This window comes from Canis lupus, chromosome 10, assembly GCF_003254725.2.
Source record: "Canis lupus dingo isolate Sandy chromosome 10, ASM325472v2, whole genome shotgun sequence".
NCBI lineage: Eukaryota > Metazoa > Chordata > Mammalia > Carnivora > Canidae > Canis > Canis lupus.
This window is the reverse complement of record NC_064252.1, coordinates 26,301,947-26,319,701: the sequence shown is the minus strand read 5'-3', so window position 1 is coordinate 26,319,701 and position 17,755 is coordinate 26,301,947. Positions and strand designations below refer to the sequence as shown.

At 59.0% G+C, this 17,755-nt stretch overlaps 1 protein-coding gene and 1 long non-coding RNA gene across 11 annotated transcripts in view; one reads left to right on the top strand and one right to left on the bottom strand.

Annotated features, from left to right (window-relative positions):
- Positions 1 to 17,755, top strand: part of MGAT3 (beta-1,4-mannosyl-glycoprotein 4-beta-N-acetylglucosaminyltransferase) — a 40,871-nt gene that overhangs the window by 10,773 nt on the left and 12,343 nt on the right. Inside the window, exon 1 of one of the 10 annotated variants that reach the window (XM_025459393.3) lies at positions 4,906 to 5,246. The exons of 4 other annotated variants lie outside the window; for them this stretch is intronic. In XM_025459393.3, coding sequence (XP_025315178.3) covers positions 5,101 to 5,246 — 146 coding nt within the window. In that variant the 5' untranslated portion in view covers positions 4,906 to 5,100. Of the gene's footprint in view, positions 1 to 4,905; positions 5,247 to 6,287; positions 6,614 to 7,402; positions 7,426 to 7,960; positions 8,156 to 9,076; positions 9,477 to 11,352; positions 11,699 to 17,755 lie in introns of those variants that run through there. 5 more of the 10 variants (XM_025459429.3, XM_025459458.3, XM_025459452.3 and 2 more) reach the window with 5 other exon arrangements.
- LOC118350014 (uncharacterized) lies at positions 3,483 to 17,057 on the bottom strand. The gene is made up of 3 exons (XR_004803031.2): positions 16,935 to 17,057; positions 16,651 to 16,831; positions 3,483 to 4,213 (listed from the first exon to the last, which is right to left on the bottom strand). It is a non-coding gene; the product is annotated as an uncharacterized LOC118350014 (long non-coding RNA).

Genomic DNA, 17,755 nt, shown 5'->3' with positions numbered 1-17,755 from the left:
AATCCCTGTCTGCTGCGTCAGTATGATGACCTGGAAAATGAGGACATTGATTTCAGCTGGTGGGCCAGGCTCACCCTCCGGGGGGTGATGAGGATCACGTGAGGGCTGGACCCAACTGGGGGAAGCCAAGGGTTGGGGGAATTGCGCGTGCACATCCTCACGTTATTCTGGGAGAAGAGAGAAGCAGTGGCCAGTGGCTGAGGTGGGGGTGGTCTGCACACAGCGCATTCTTGCCCCCACGGGCACCTTAGCTACACCAATCAGTGACCCTGCTGTGTTCCCTGAAGCCCCTTTATTCTCCACGCTGCACCCCCTCCTGCTAGCTAGCTCTAGCCCTGATCATGGGGACCAGGGCTCCCTTCCAGAAGGTTCTTCAGACATTGAGACCAACAAACACAACATCCTCCTGTGAGGGGCACTGTCGTGAGCAGCCAGGTGGAGAGGACACAGACCTTACCCCCAGGAGAACGGAATCTAGAATCTAGTTGGGCAGCAAATACCACTGGGCATCCATGGTCTGGCCTAGCCCTGTGCTGGCTGCTTAGGGGCAGGGGGGGAGTGACAATAATTGCACATTGGGGCAGTCACGTGCAGAAGTTAAAAGCAAGGATTCCGGATCCAGTGGCCCGGGTTTGAATCTTGACTGTCCATTTTTGCTGTGCGACTGTGGACAACTGACTCTCCTCTCTCTGCCTCAGTTTTCTTGCCTCTGAAGTGGGAATGATGCGCACTATGGCTATTGGGGCAGCTTGGTGTGGTTTCTGGTGGGCATTTCAGATGAGTCTCCCGGTTCACCCCTGCCTCCCTGAAGACAGCCTGCTCCAGCACATGAGGTGTCTACATTGCTGCCGTCATCTTCTCTGTGAGCCTCTGTAGGCAGGGGCCTGACTTCTGTGTCCATTGCTTGGGCATGGGGCAAGGGCATGCTGGCAGTAGGCTCTCTGGGAGCAAAAAGGTCCCTGATGAACAGTCAGAAGGCTTCTATGGTGTAAACCTCCCAGCAAGGCCCCTTTCACGCTACCAACAGCTTATCCATCTCACAGCGGGAGCTGGCGCATGCCAACTTCAGCCCCCAGGCATTCAGTAGGTGCATCATAAATGGCAGTTGAAAAAGGAGAGAAGGCTCCAGAGACTGTTGGTTGGGTAGACCTGGGGAGCTGTGGGGCCATACTGTAGCCGAGTGGCGGGGGGCGGGGGGGGGGGCGTTGGACAGGTTGAGGGCAGGGCCAGCGATCACTCCAAATACGTACACACAGTGAGATGCAGGGCAGGGGGGAAGGAGGGCGGTGTCCTGCCTTCCTGGGAACCTCCACACCCCTGACCCTGCCTCACTCCTGCTCTAGCTCCCCTTGACCTTGGCCTGGTTTGGGCTGCCTACACAGAATGACCCAGCTGGAGCCCAAGCTTCTGGCTCACAGAGCTCTGAGATCGGGTCCTGATCAGCCTCAGACATCAAATTCTGTTCCCTTGCTTATGCTGTTCCCTCCCCAAATGTTCCACCCACCTCTTCCTGTGTCCCTAAAACCCTGTCACCTTCCCAAAGCCTCCTCCATGGTGCCAGCCCTCCACCCCAAATCTCCCCTTCTGTCACCCCTAGCCTTTCAGCCCCCCCACCCCCCTTGCACACTGCCCGCCCATTAGAATATGAATAGCCAACATTTATTGTATCCCTACAGCTACCCACAACGGAGGTACCATGATATCCCCTTTGCAGATGGGGAAATTGAGGCACAGTGTCTTGTTACTGGTGACCCATCCTTTCCATCTGGGCTGAGCAGCAGTTGTGCAGGGAAGCTCCTTGCTGTGGGCCGGCGGAGGACCACACGGGTTTCTGGAACATGTTTGCTGTCGCGTGTTCTGCTTGGCTGCGAGTTCCCCGTCCCATAGGAGCTCAAATGAATGAATGGAAGAATAAATGAGTGATTATCAGCCCCAGGGAGTGGCCCTGTCCTTCTCCCCATTCTTCTCCCTTCTTTATCCCTATGGGCGGAGGCTAACCCTCGGGAGGGTGGCCCTGGACCACAGAGGGATGGTCACTGAGACCCTGCTTCTCCTCACCCCCTGGAAGGGGAAGTGAGGCTTCGGGTGAGGCGGAACCAGGCACAGTGGAAGGGATGGACCACCCTCCTGTGGTCTAATATGAGGCCACATGGGCCCAGGCTCCTGTGGGGAATCCAGGAAGTGAAGAGGGTCCCAGAATACTTTTTCTTGCACCAGCCTCAAGTAGAAAGTCCCCTGTGGGTTCACTTAGTTTCATCTTTTCTATGTGAATAAAATTGGAACAATAGGAAACATTCACATACCTAATTACTCCGTTGTTTTCTGAATTTAGAGCCTATTTGGCTCAAGACTTTGGTTCCCACTGAAGTAGGAATCCCCTGGGAGGGGCAGGGTGAGAGCCAGAATAGGAGGCCGGAGCCCTGCTGACACACTGGGGCCTCCTCCCGGCTCTGGCCTCCAGCTGCCCTCTCCAGGCAGGCTGGGAACTTCCCAGAAGGAGCAGCCCACATGGGGGTCTGAGCAGGGGAGGGCGGCCAGAGGCAGTCTCCGGGATTCTGGTTGACAGAGGCCCGTGATGGATGACTTCCCAGACTCTTCTACCCCACCTTGACCTCTGAGTCATAATCATTTGCTGCTATTTATCGAGCACTTACTATGTGCTGGGCGCTGGGCCAAGCACTTTGTCTGCATTATCCCAGCGATGCCTCCTAACTTCCCTCGAAGTAGGTGCTATTATTATTCCTATTTGGCAGTTTGAGGGTGCCTGGGGCCCGGGGCTCAGGGCCAGAAAGGGGCAGGGATGGCATCCAGCCTGGAGACCCCAGAGTCTGATGAAGCTCCTAGTCTGGGCCCCTCTGTCACTCAGAGGACAATGGTCCCTGAAGCTTGGACACCCAAGATGGCCACTTCACTGGTGTCCTGGCCTCCAAACCCTCCTTGTAGCCCTGGAGCCACTCCCTTCTTTCCCAGAGACCCGGGGCTCTTTATCTGGAAGCCCTGATCAGCCTCACCTGGGCCACTTGGGAAAAATACATATTTCCCAGGCCCCACCCCACCCTGCTGAGTCAGAATCCCACCATGGGATTCTGAGGGTTGGAAACCCAGTTTTTAAAATGCTGACCTGGAGCTACAGAGGCCTTTGGACTCCGAGAAGCACTGCCCAGCCCCGTGGAGTCCAAGCTGCCATGAGAGACGCCCTGCCCTCAACCCAGATCCCCACCTGTGTTCCCAGCCTCTGCTCCCTACTACCCTAACCTAGCTCTGCACACACCATAGTGACACCCACACCCTTTTATCCAGACACCTGCTCTGCCCTTTCCTTCTGGAAACAGGTCCCAGTTGGCCATGGACCCCATATGAGTGATGGTGGCCAGGAAGGGGGAGCAGGGAGGCCTGGTGACGGCAGGGGAGGAGCTGGCCTTCCAGGCTGGGCACACAGGCACTCTCTGGGGGCTGGCACCTTGCCTGACATGGAAAAGGCATTTGGTAAATATTTCTTAAATATTTGTTGAATGGTCGTGAGCGTGGCAGGCCGCTTCTGGAAGCTGAGCAGAGTGGCGGGTTTAGGAGAAGGATTGAAGGGGCGCCTTCTTCACCATCTCCTAGGACTGTGATGATTAATGCTTGGAACTCGTTGATGGCTCGAATGAGAGCGAGATGCTGGTTCTTTCTTTTTTAAAGATTTTATTCATTCATGAGAGACACAGAGAAAGGCAGAGACACAGGCAGAGGGAGAAGCTGGCTCCGTGCTGGGAGCCTGACGTGGGACTCGATCCCAGGATCCCGGGATCACGATCTGAGCCAAAGGCAGATGCTCAACCGCTGAGCCACGCAGGTGTCCTGAGATGCTGGTGCTTTCTTGCATGACTTCATTTCAGTATCACGGGAGCCCTGAGCAGTGTGCTTAAGTAATCCTCATGCAATCTATGGAAACTGAGTCCTAGACGGCAGACGACTTGCTAGGCCCACAGCCAGGAGTGCAATTTCCGGGCCAGAGTCCTGCCCGTTGGGCCAGAGAACCAAGGATTCTGTGCAGCCCTGCATAGTGTGCAAAGCACTGATTATCTCATCATCTCACTTGGTTCTAGCAGTGGCTGGGAGGATTGACTCTACGTTTGCAGCGATGCCCATATCCTGGAGTCAGAAAGCCTGCCCCCAAGGGGTCTTCTGCATCTGTCCAGGGTAGTGGTGGGGAGAGAGGCCTCTCTCCAGGCTGGCGGGAGAGAGAAACAAAGAGGCGTGTGTTGGGGGCTCCGGCACACAGTAGGTGTTTGGGAGCCCCTTTGGTCAGTGGAGGCAGAGCCAGGCCTTTGGTCCCATCTGGTCCTTGGAACAACCCAGGACAGGCTTCTGGGACAGGCTCTGGGTCGAGGCCCACAGAGGATGAGTGACTGGTTCCAGGTCACCCCTGCCATCCCCAAGGTAAAGAGCAAAGGATGTTGAGGTTCCACCATGGCTGGGAGGAGGTCTGGGGAGTGGGGCCCCCAGGCAGACCCCCTCTCGGGTGTCCAGGGCTGCCACTGGGGCTTGGCATGTCACTGCTGTCAGAGATGTTTGAGGCCTCATCTGGGTACAGGCAGTGGGGGGATGTAACGGGCTCCGTGGTCCCTGCCTCCAGGCCCGGTACCCCCACCTAGACTGGAAGCCCAGGTGCCAGCTTTCCTGGCCTTTGCAGATGCTGTCCCCCTGTCTGGAATGGCCTTCCCCTTGTCTCCTGGCAGGTGCTTGCTCATCCTTTAAGACCCCCTCCCTGTCCCGGGAAGCCCTGATCCCCACCCCAACGGCTGGGCTGATCCTCTCTGCCAGAATTTCCATTTGTCTGCTCTACAGGATGCTGAGAACCTTGAGGGCAGGGCAGGTCTGCCGAGGGGCCTCGAGATGCCAGTGGAGGGGACAGGGGAAGCAACTGTAAGGGGCAGGTGACTGTCACCTCAGCTCACACAGGGGACCTTGTAGCCGGCCACACACACCCATTTCACAGAGGGAACGCTGGAGGCCCCAGGTGCTTGGGGTTGACCTAGACAGAGAGCGGCTGATAGGCCCTCTGGGGCTGACCCGTCCCCCAAGCTGGAGCGTCTCCATAGGATCCAGGGGTGGGGGATGGGAAGAAGCCCAGGAGCAAAGTCCCCAGGGCTCAGGTCAGCACTTTGTCCTCATGCGCGTGGAAGACCAAGCTCCTTAGAGAAAACGCTTGCTGTCCAAAAGCTGGCAGGAAATCCATGTGGAGAGTTTATTCCAGCAAAAAGGTACACGGGGGGGAAGAAGTCTAAGAACTTTGACTAAAAGGTTAGCTCAGGGGATGGTGGGTGATGCTGTCCTGTTTCTTTTGCTGTGATTTTCCAGTTTTCTGGGATGTATGTGAAACCTTTGTGATCAGAAAAATGCAGTTCGTAATCGGAAGGAGAGAGGTCTAAGAAAAGGCGCACTGGGAACAGGCGGCGCCCCCATTTGCTTGGTTCTGGGGTCACCACTTGCGGGTGGCTTCCAGAGGGACCAGGGGAGCTGCCTGGCCCCAGGCACATCTGCCAGGACAGGTGCGCCGGTGGCAGACAGCTTGTGTTTCTCTCATCCTGGCAAAGTGGGTCAGTGAGCGTCCCAGCATGCGGCTGCTGGGGGATGTGGCACCCCGAGAATTCCATTCGAACCTCTGCCCGCCTTCCTGTGGCACCGTTAGGCCTCAGGACCCTTGCCATTCCACCTCCGCCTGGAAAGCCCCCTCCCACCCCCGTTAGCTGCGGGCTTCACCTCCATCCCCGTGCCCGGTGGGTACGCATCACTGTTGGCTCCTTGCCTTACTGACTCCTGCCCGGAGCGCCTTTCCTGCGTCCTCCTGCCATGCGGTCAGGGAAACGGTATTTGTAATCCAGCTGAGCCCTGATCCTAGCTCAGGTGCCAGGGCCACAGATCTGCCGACTCCAGGGTGTGCTCATGTCTGCGTCGTTGTGCACATCCCCTCCCCCTGCACACAGCATGAGCAGCTCCATCGTAAGTGGACTCTTGTCCTTCCTTCACGCTGCGCCAGCATGTAATCTTGCCCATACCTCCAGCACACCGGCTAATTCATTCAGCAAACACCCACCGAGGAGGTACCAGGCCCTGACCCCAAAGAGACATGATACAAGGTCTCTGACCGCGGGAAGTGCCGTCCTGGGGGCTGTCGCAGTGCAGACTGGTGAGGGCAGAGGCCAGCAGGGCCACGGCGGTCAGAAGCATCGCCCTGGAGAGTCGGGGGGGCCCTGGGCCAGGGCGTTCCTGCCCAGCTGTGGGTGTGCTCGCCCATCCCCTGCGGCCCTGGGAACCTCGTGCTGGCCCTCCTTGCTGGTTCTGCGGCTCTCAAGCAGATGCCGATGGAGCTGGAACGGGCTCTTGGGCTGTGGGCCCTACTGCTAGGGGGCTGGAAGGGAATACAGGGTGCTGAAAAGGAAGCGGGTTGGCTGGAGCTCACAATATGAAGCCCCCTGGCAGGCAGGAGGACCTGGGCCGCAGAACTTTCTGAAAGGGAACCTGGGGACCCAGACACCAGAACACAGCATCGATTCAGACCAGAGAAGCCGAGTCACGGGACTTATGGGAGGAAGATGGAGCAGGAAGCAGGAGAATCAGGTCTCCCGTGGTCAGTGGGGAAACTGAGGTGCTTCGGGGTGGGGGAGGTCTTGAGCATTGGTGAGCCTTGGTAGGCGTGCTTGTGGTCTGTGCTGAGCCGGGCCCTCCCCACAGCTTGCTGCTGCCTGACCTCAGACAGGACTGGCCCCCCAAAGCTCAGTTTCGTGAGATGGCTGTGTGGTGGTGAGATGAGATGCAGCGCTTCACTCGGGAAGGGGCGCTGCCCTTGGTGGGCGGTTCGTGGCATTGCTGAGGCCTGGACCCCGGCTACCTGACTCCTGGAATGACCCTGTCACCCTATGGTGGCGGTCTGCTCACTGCTGTCTCTTCTTCCCCACACTCAGTGGGACGTCTGGGCACTTGCGGGCCTTTTCTGGAACGCTCTCTGGATCTAGCGAGTGGGAAGGACTGAGTAATTAAAGGAGCAAGAACAGATGGGTGGCTCTGTATTAAGGAGCAGGGGCCCAGTGCCTGCAGTCCTGTGTGGTGTCCCCTGCCATTTGACGGGGGCTTCTTGAGTGTCCCCAGTGGAGATGGTCAGGGCCTGACCCACGGGGGCTGTCGCTGCTCGCAGGCAGGGGTGGGCCAAGATTAATTGGGGAGGAAAAAGAGAAAAGGCTCATTGTTCCAGCTTCACAGAGGCTCACCAGGTGCCCAGAGCGGCAGGGCCAACCAGCTGTGCACCTGCTGGGGCACCACCACTCCCGACCACTCCTGCAGGAGGTACCTTGTGCTGGCTCAGGTTCCCAGAGCTCTGGAGCTGCAGGCGCTGGGCCAGGAGCAGCCTCAGCAGCTCCCCAGATCCCTGTGAGGCCCCTTCAGGTGGGTGTTACCAGCCTCCCCTTTTTTTATGCCTCTGAGAAAGTAGGGGCCTAGAGCTGTGGGTGGCACAGCCAGGGTTCCAGCCCATTCTTTGACTCAGCAGCAGCTCGCCGAGCACCTCCTGCATGCCGGGCATGGGGCCGGGCACCGAGCACCCCGGGGTTCTTTACCTTCCTTTCTACACTTCCTCCCTACCATCAGCCATTATGTTGCTCAGGGTGCTCTAAAGCCCAGAGTCCTTCCCCTGTCTCCCCTCACCCCCACTGCCCTCCCATTATGATAGAGTTCGTGTAGATAAGCCACTTCATTGAAGTATGCTCTGCCCAGGCAGATCTAGACTTTTCCAAGCTCCAGCTCAGGCCTCAGAGCCCAGCAGCACTGATTGCAGGTGCAGGTGGTATGGATTTGGGGGGGGGGGAGGGTCATTTATTCATTAAACAAGCCAAGGTCAACCCCTCCTTTGTATCAGATGGGGTGCTGGGGTCCCAGGGCAGTCGGGCAGCACCAGCCCAGTGTGGAGTGAGGAGCCCTGGGGGAAGGACAGTTCAGCTGAGCCTACCTGGGGACACCGAGTGAAAGATTATACAGGAACTTGGGGCCTTCTACAGGATCTGGACTTTATCCTGAGGACAGGAGTTCCAAGCTGGGAGGCTGTGGATGTGGCTGGCTTTGGCTTGGCTCATCGTGACCAGGGTGGGAGCCCCCTGGCAAGGCCGCTGCTCTTGTCCAGGTGAGCGTTGGTGGTGCAGCTGGCATGGGACAGTGGCGCAGAGGTACCAGCGGGATAAGTACCGGGGTATGGAATGGACGCGGTTGGTGATAGACATGTGAGGTCAGCAGGAGGGAGGATTTAGGATGCCTCCTGGGCTCCTGGCCTGGGCAGCTGGGGGGGGGATGGTCACATGACATCAAGGCCCAGGAGGAGGAACATGGGGAAAGCCCGACATCAGAGCATCCCTGGGTGCCAGGCTCAGGTCACAGGTTATCAGGTTGTTGGGACAGCTGTGTGAGCTCTTTGTGCCTGGTTTTGCAGCGGAGTCTCAGGCAGGATGGGAGCTGACTCTAACCCCTCTGCTGGGCCCAAATCCATATCCCCTGCCCCTTGTGTGCTCTTCTCTCTCCCTTATAAGGGAGCACTCTTGAGTGGTTAGTTGCACCCCGCACCTGGGCCCTGTACACTCGGGGAGGTGCCCATGGGAGCACCCCCCCCACTCCTGCCCTCCTGCCTAGGTACACAGGACTGACCTCTGCACAGATATCCCCCCTCCCCAGCAAGGGCATTCCCCTGCCCCCCCACCTCCCAGAGTGCAGCTCAAAGCCTCCCCAGGCCATGGCTTGAATCTATGGTCCTCCTGGCCCTGTGCTAGGGAAGGTTCATGAATGCCCCATGAAGATGGATGAGAGGTAGGCCGTCTCCTCCCTTCCCTTCCCCCACCCTCAGGCCTCCGGGCTGGAGATGGAGCTGAAGCTCTGCACTGAAGTGGCCCTTTGTACATTGTCCCCCTGGAGGATGGGGGAGCCTGGTGGGAGGGGCTGGCACCGCTGGACACCCTGGGCTGATGTCAGCAGGGCTGAGGAGCGAGGTGGGGCCGGGGGGCGGTGTGTTTTCTCTGGGTCTGGGAGCAGGGCACGGATAGGCATGGATTGCACGGGCCAGGCCTGCCGCCCCAGGCCCACCAAACTAGCTGATACTTGTCACTCAGACTCTGCTATCACTTCTCTTGAGAGTTGGGTGGTCACGCAACAGCTGTTTCTGGAGTGCCTGCTCTGGGCCAGGCTTTGTCCTGGGGGTGGGGAGCAGCGGTGACCAGTGACCGAGACTCAGGATGACCCTGCTCTCCTGCTGTTGACATTCTGAGCCCCAGGGTGTGGGTGGGGGAGACAGACCACTAACTCGTAAACAAGGAGACAGCTAGCTTCCGCAGCGGTTGTGGGGGAGCCGATGACCTGGGGAGCGGACAGACTGGAGCTGGCCGGGTAGGAGGGCCCCTCTGAGCAGCAGCCACATTCCAGACGGAGGAACAGCGGGGGGAGGACCCTGAGGATGAAAGGTGGGGACTGCAGCCCAGAGGAGCCCCGTGGAGGCGGGGACAGCAGAGTATCAGGGACCAGACTGGCAGGGCCTGTGGGCCCAGAGGAGTTTGGGTTTCATTCTGAGCCAGACTGTGGGGGGCAACTGGGTGGCGTGGGGTCTTGGGAGGGGGTTGAGCTGGGGGGGGGCGCACATGGCCTGATGGGGACTTTGCAGTGACGGAATTTGCGGGGCCTGGTGCCAGATGAGAATGTAGCGCCTCTTGTTCAAAAAATTAAGAGTTTCAAGACAGGAAGGAGAAAAAAAAAAGGAGAGAGGCCAGTGAGGAGAAGGTGGAGGAGGAGGAGGAGTGGGGCTGGGGCCTGGGAGCATCTCGGAAGGAGGTGCCCACAGGTCCTGCAGTGCCGCCGCCGGGCACACCCGTGAGGCCCTGGGGGAGCACCAGGGGCTGGACTTGGTCAGGAGCTCAGAGGGACTGGTCTATGTTGGGACTTTTTGGATGTGACCGTGTTCAGTCGTCATGGGCTGAGGGCTGGAGTGATCCCACAGTGCGATGACTCTGCAGCCCAGGGGTATTCAGAGGCCTGCCCAGGGTCACACGGGGGGCGGAGAGGGCAGGGGCAGGCTTCGAATCTGGCTTTCTTTGAGTCCAGATTCCAGGGAGTTGCCCCTGTCACGGCCCCCTGGCCGTCTCGCCGTGTCCCATGCGGGGGGCCGGGGGGGCTGATTGCACAGCACCCTCCTCCCTGGCTCACAAGGGAGTTGGCTTTCTCCAACTCCAGAGCAGGCAGAGAGCGCTCAGCCCAGCCTCACCGGCCTCTCTTGTCTCAAGGTGATCTCCAGTCCACGGATGTGACCCCTGAGGCAGAGCCGCATCCTGCCCCGGCTCGTGGGCACCCACGTCTCGCTCTCCGCCTGCTTCCTTGGGCCACCCCGGCTGCACCCTGCCCTCCTCCTCCTCCTTCCTTCTGCGGAAATGGCAGGGCCCCCGTGTCCCGGGGAAGTCCCCTCAGCTCTGCTCACCCAGGCCCTCAGCGACCCTCCTGGGTGGGGTGTCCCCGACAACAGGTGCAGCACGGGGGCACAGAGGACACCCCGTTTGCCCCGCCACCGCACTGATGGTCCCTGTGCAGCCCCAGGAGCAGGGCTTCGGCGCTCACAGCCCACGGGCTTTCTCTGCAGGCTGATAGGGGTCGAGGGCAGTGCCCCAGGGGAGGCACGGGCTAAGCTGGGTGTGAGGGAGGAGGAGCCTCCCAGAGACCCCACACGCACCCCCCCCACTGGAAGCTCTGCCGTCTGCCCTCGGCTCTTCTCTGCCCGGGGCTGATTTATGTCTTCACCCTCTTAGGAAGGAGCCCGAGAGGGTCATTCCCACCACAAGGGATGAATGGCTTGCTCATGGTGGACTTGGGCATGCAGCCAGGCAGTACAATAGCTGTTTGGGGGGTCTCCTCTGGGCCCCCAGTTTCTCATCCGTGGCCAGCCACACAGAGTCCAGCCTCTGCTCCCACTCCCAGAGAACCCTGCGCCCCCAGCTGTCCCCACCGCGGACCAGGGCTGTTGAGTACTGAGCCCACTTGCAGGTGAACAGTGCGGGGTCTCTGAGGGACCGTCAGGATTCAGGCTGTTCTTGCGGAGCCCCCCAACACCCCGCTTTCTTGGAGACCCAGGGTCCCACCAGGAGAGACTACTTCCGAGCTTTTCCCCCCCGTACCACGCTTCTCCATTTCTCGTCTGTGACCCTCTGACAATGCCCCACGGTCCCTTGGGAGTCTGGGAGCAGCTCAGGGTGACCTTCCACCCAGTGAGGTGGGGGGAGGCGAGGTTCCAAGAGGAGATGGGCACGTGGTTTACAAAGTGCCAGGCACTGACAGGCCCCTCACCTGGAAAGTGCGCTTGTGCCCGCGTCCCCAGCACCTGCCCTCACTGCCACTAGGCTACCTGTCTCTACCTGGGGCAGACGAGGAGGTTGCAGTCCCAGGAAGTGAGGTGACCCGGCTAGGAAGAGGTGGGGCCAGGAAACGTGCCAAGGTAAAGGCCAGAGATGGCGCCAGGCTGAGGGTGGCTGTCCATGTAGCCACCTAACTGCCACCTGTGCTTGGCCCCAGGAGTGGGGGGTAGGAGACCGCCTCTGGGGAGGAAGCCATTGCCATCAAGCCATAAAGGCCGGACACAGGGTTGCAGCACCTGGGACGGGATATTGCATCACCTGTGGTGTGCCACCGTAGGGACCCGAGGCAGGTACTGTGTCAGGTGAGGGGAAGGTGGGCCTGCGGGGATCCAGGCATGGAGAGTCAAGGGGAGACTGAGGCAGAGTGGACTGGTAGGGAGCAGGAGGCCCTAGGGCTGGGTCACTTTCAGGGTGAGCCAGGCTGGTCCCTTGGACCCCTTGAACCTCTTCCCTTATCTGTAAGGGATGGAGGTAGAAGGAACCTGAGGCAGTTCACACCCTGCCAGAGGGCAGCTGGGGGATAGGCCTCAGGCACGCCCTCCTCTTTCCCCCATTTGGTGACAAGCCAAGGAAGGGCAGCAGTAGGCGGGGGCATTGGGCGTCCCCAGGCCACACAGCTGGGCCCGACTGGCCCTGGCCGGAGGCCAGGTCAGGGTAACAGCAAGTAAACAGAACCCCTCAGGGCGGTGAGCGCGGTTGGTGTGGGACCCTGCCTTGCCCATCTCGGAGTTCTGGGCCCGCGGGGCTGGGGAAGAGATCGGGCCGGCGGAGGGCGGGGGTGTGCAGTACAGGCTTGAGCCAGGCCCCCCCACAGACTACAGGCCCTCTGGAGCCTCCTGAAGTCTGGGCCTCACCAGGGAGGTTCCCTGACTTCTTAGAGCCCCAGGCCCTCTTCGGGGGACCAGAGATCCCAACACCAGACCCCGTCCAGGGCGATCTGTCCCTGCTGGCATCAGGTGGGAAGGGACTCTGGGGCTCCTGCGGCCTGTCCGGAAACTCTGGGCTTTGTGAAACGTGGTATTACCTCGCTGTAGGCTGGCCTCACAGAGCGCTGCCCTAGGGGGCTCACCCCATCACAGGTGGAAGGGAGCCTCCGAGAGGGGGTTTGGGCTGTGCAGGTGGACACAGGGCTATCGTGACTGGTCCAGTCACCTGCTGGAACAAGGCAGGTGCATGTGACCCACAAGTGGCAAGCCCTTGGGCTCCTGCTGGGGGCCAGGGTGGAGGTGGGAGGGCCCTTGCCCTGGACGAGGCTGAAGGCGGCAGCCTAGGCCCTGCCGCCTGAATGAGGGCCCCTAGAGGTGGTGAGCGTGGGTGTGTCCTGCCACCGCCTGCTGAGTCTCAGGCAGGTCCCTCAGTCCCCGGCCCCCATGTCCTCCCCATGCAGTGGCTGTGAGGATAAATGGAGTAAAGCACACGGCGTCTGGCAGCTGGGCCGTTCAGTAAGTGCCAGCCACCACAAAGGTGGCGACGATGGAGGAGGCATCTTCTGGGAGGAATATTCCAGATCCGCTGCTCTGCAGACTGGCCCAGCCCTGCCCAGGTAGAGGGTTTAGCTGCATCTGGATTATTGACTCAAGAGGCAGCAACTGAGACGGGCTGCCTAGGCTTCTGTCCACACAGCCCCCAGAGTGTGGGGTGTCCTCGCCAGCCCCACTAGGCCCCATGTGCCCACCACAGACTCAGACACCCCCCTGACACCCTCCCACTTTGCTGTCACCGCACTGGGGGTTTCCTACTCTGTGGGGTGACTCCTTCTCGGGTCGCAGCTGAAACGTCCTCTCTCCGGGAGGCCTGTGCTGACACCTGGCATCCTCTGTTGGTTTTCTCATCTGTCCTCTTTCCCTCCACCCGGGAGAACCTCATCTGTGCATCTTGTTCCTGGCTGCACCCCCAGCTCCAAACCAGGACTGCTCTGCTCTCTCGACCCACCTCAGGCAGGGCAGAAGCACCAGAGACCTGCCATCCTCACATCCCACCCCCACCCCTGGGCGCCGTCCCTCCACCCGGGCCCGGCCCCAGCCCCCAGCGGGGCAGCTGAGCCTCTTGATTCTTCATCCCAGCAAGTCCATGACTATGTGGCCCTGTTGACAGGGACACAGCCAGATCCCTGTGCCTGCAGTTCCACCTTTGTGCTCATCCCTTTGGCTTGCCCCAGACACTCGCTGAATGTCTGGGCGGGGCCCCATGCTGGGCGCCGGGAACACAGGGTCAGCCTGACTTGGAGAAGTCACAGTGTGGGAATGGAATGAACAGGGCAGGGGACAAGGCCAATCACTGCTGAGTTTACTGTGACCGGGCAGAAACGGGCCGGAGGAGACATGATCTCCAGCTCTGTGGCTGTGCCGGTCACGCCATCACCCTGCTCCTCCCACCTCTGCCCCAGCAGCCCCTGCACCCCTGCTGGGATGCATCCACACTCCCTCCCTGCTCACTAAGGGGACTCAGGCAAGAGCCCCCCTGCCCCCCTGCAGGGCTGTTACCCCCCCGCCCCCCAGGCCCAGTCTATGCCTCTGCTTTCCAAGCTGTGTGTGTGAGACCAGCAGAGCTCCTGGGGCCCTTCTGAAATGCGCATCTGCCTCTGCCCCACTGGGGTTTTTAGACCTCTTTTTAGTGTAGAAGACTTTCTGCAAACAAAATCCTAGGAGAAACTACAATGTATGAAATTGAAAAGCTGAGTGAGCATCTTTTTGATTATGTGTGTGTGTTTAGGGGGGCGGAGGGGTTGTCCCAGGCTTTGTTGTCTCTCCCCATCTCTCTCTGTCATCTGGTCCCGGGAGTGCCCTGGGGGTTCCATAGAACCTGGTTTGGGGACACATGTTCTCAGTGCCCACAGAACCCTTTCCGTGGGATGTCTGTGTCTGCATCTAGCCCCCTCTTCCCCTCCCCAAAGCCACCCACCAGGAGTCCTTGCTTCATCCTCAGATGCCTCAGTCTCTCCTGTGACAAACACTCATCACCTGCCCCTCACCAGATGCTGTTTCTTACCCACCTGGTGGTCGCTCAGCCAGGCAGTGTTCCAGACACTTTACATACACGAAATCCTCAGGGCAGCCCTGTGACTTGTACACCATAGCTCCACCTTACTGCCTCCAGCTGCCTCTGCACAATGAGGCCCAATCCTCCACCCAGAGGTGCCCTCCCCAGGGCTTGGGCTCAGCTCCTTGCCTTCGTCCTCCTCCGTCCTCCACAGACTTTCCCCAGGTCCCACCCCCAGCCCACCTCTTGCCCCTGACGCTGTGACCCACTCCCTCCCTCTGTCACCCAGTGTTTAAGGAGTGTCCCCACAGCAGCTCACCACCACTCCCCGCCCTTACCCTGGGTCCCAGGCTGGATACCTCAGGCTGCCTCACCTCACCTCCACACAGCATCTTCCCATGTGCATCCTCCCCTCCAGCCCCACCATCCCTGCAGAGCTGGTGCAATCAGCCCTGCTCCCTGCCCCTGCCCCTTCCCCTGCCCCATTCTCCCCAGTCCTGTCTGAACCTGCCTGCTCCAATTCAGTAGCTGCTAGCACATGTGGCTATTAAACTAAAATTCAAATTAAGTGAAATTATAAATTAGTTCCTCAGTCTCCCAGTCAATTTCAAGTGCTCAGTAGCCATGCGGGGCTAGCGGCTGGTGTGTAGGATAGCGCAGCCTAGCTGTTTGCACCATCACAGAGCGTGCTGTTGGATAGCTCTGGAAGCTGATACTGGCCATCACTCAGAGCCTTCAGTGTCTGGGGCTCAGGCCAATGGCACGTTCCCCTCCCCGCCAGCCGTGTGGGTCTCAGGCCCTGCAGAGCAGTGGGTGTGCACAGGTGAGCAGAGGAATGCTCTGCAAGTTGCTTTGCCCTCTGAGCTTCAATTTCCTCAATTTCCTCCTGTAAAGTGGGGATGATAAGTCCTACCTCTAAGGACGGCCGGGAGGGGCCAGTGTATGTAAAACCTATGCCGACAGCTGGTGATACCTCAGCGTGTGATAAGTGGTGACCATCATGTTAACGTGAATAAGGCAAGGTAGGGGCGGATCTTAAGAGGCAGGAGTCAGGGCAGCCCGGGTGGGGGTGGCTCAGCAGTTTAGCGCCGCCTGCAGCCCAGGGTGTGATCCTGGAGACCTGGGATAGAGTCCCACATTGGGCTCCCTGCTGGGAGCCTGCTTCTCCCTCTGCCTGTGTCTCTGTCTCTCTCTCTCCCTGTGTCTCTCATGAATAAATAAATAAAATCTTAAAAAAAAAAAAAAGGTCAGGAGTCACAGCAGCCATGAGCCTCAGTGCTGGACAGTGGGAGCCACAGCAGGCTTCTGAGCACAGCCACCCCATTGGCTGATGTCTAAGGATGACTAATCTCTTTAGCCTCCAGCGCTGTCCAGTAGAACATTCTGGGCAGGTGGAAGTGCTCTATATCTTCACTACCCATGGGCCTCTGGGGACCAAACGCTGATGTCCTCGGTGGCCCAGTGACCAGTGGGGAAAGAGAAGGAGGCTCCAAGGAGATGAGGGCAGGTCCTAGCCTTGGGAACCAACTTTCTCAGGCACCTGCTACCACTCTGTGGGAAAGTTCTTAGGCAGCTGGCAGGGGACTGGGAGCAGGCTGAGTGGGGAGGGCTTTGGAGGAAGGCGAGAGGGCCAGGGCACATAGGCTGATTGTGGAGCAGGGGTAGTGGTAGGGTTCACCACAGAAAGGGCTCCCAGGCATGGGCATTGGGCTGAGGCTTCAGCCAGGCTCCTGCTTCGGAGCTAAGCCAGCAGAAAGAGTAGAGGCCCCAGATCCCTGTGCCCAGGGGGTGGCTGGGGTGCCCCATCTGGCTGGTCCAAGAACTGGCTCCCAGTGTAGCTGTGCCTCACTTTGTGCCTTGGTTTCCTGATCTGTGGATGGGAGCAGCAGCAGCTCCCCCACCTGCACCATGGTGAACAGAGTCCGCCAGGACTTTTCAGTGACTGGGCCGCTGGGGCCCTTGACCAGGGCTGGCCCTTTAAGCCGACTTCTCTCTGAGGAGTGCTGGGGAGTAGAAGTCCTGGGGACTGGGGGGTTAGGGTACACCAGACCCTCCCTCACCCAGGCCACTCATGCTTCGCCTGGGGTAGAACCCCCAAATCTGCAGCCCCACTGGGTCCCAGGCCCACCTGTTGGCAGGTGCAGGATGCTTGGGGAATCTCATCTGTTTCATTCCCACAAGCACTGTGTGGCTGAGCGAGTAGCTTAACCTCAAAGCTATGAGGAATCTATCTCCTCATTTACAAAATGGAGACTCAACATACCTTCCTCCAGGGGGGGCCCAGGAATGAGCCCCTAATTTCTCCAGCCGTTGCAGGGGCAGTACCTGGCACACTGCAGGTTCTTGGTAAATGTCCACCAGTAGCCTGGATGATGCGTCGGCTGTGGGGTGACATCCCTGTGTATAGGCTTGACCCTCATGGAGCGCTGTCTGATAGACAGGAGCTAAAGGGATGAATAAAATGATGAGAGATGAAGAAATAAACACAGCGTCAGTTGTTTCTTGCATCTTGCCAGAGCTCTGGAATTTGTCAGACTCTGTAGCTACCTCCTCTGCCTGTCTCTCCATGGGGGATCGTGGAACCTCACATTGGAAGGACCTTTATTTGGCCACAGAGTCTTCTGATTCCTGAGGTGCTGACTTGCTCTGCTTAACCCCCAAGGGAGGACCCGGAAGCAGTAGCGGAAGCTCCAAGGAGGCTGATTTAGGTCAACAGAAAGCATTTCTACCAGTCTGACGTGCTTGGAATGGGTGGTGCTAAGAATTGGACCAGCAGAGACCAGATGGTTACTTGGCGGGGGCGCTGGCCTGGGGTGAGAGTTTGGACAATATTCTTACTCCAGGGCCCTTGAGACCCTGGGAGAGGAGTCTGGACCCTCTGTGGGGCTCCAGATTCCCTGGGCTCTGAAAGCCAGATGAGTCACTGAGAATGCCCAGGAGGATGATGGGTGCCAGTCAGTAGTAAGCAGCCTTCCAATTGGCTCAGTCCTTTAACAAAGTTGGCTAGGAGCAAGGCCTGGCATGTTCAGTCATGTCATCTGCATTTGGTTGTCTGGCAGGAAAGCCAAATGGAAGGAAAGAAGCAGGTATTTTTAGAGCATCTGCTAAGTGCTGGGCTCCATGCAGGATGTTTTGACACCACGGCTCATCCAGATCTCCCACAGGACTGCAAGGGAGGGGATATCTTCCTTCTCTATCTGAGACTGAGGTCCAGAGAAGCTAAGTAACTTGCCCGAGGGCACACAGTAAAATTACAGCGCTGGGGGCTTAAACCAGATCTTCCTGATTTCCAGTAACAATGAAAGCCGATGCTCACTGAGCACCCACCGTATGCTTAGGCACAGTTGCTCTTCTTTTGCATGGATTGA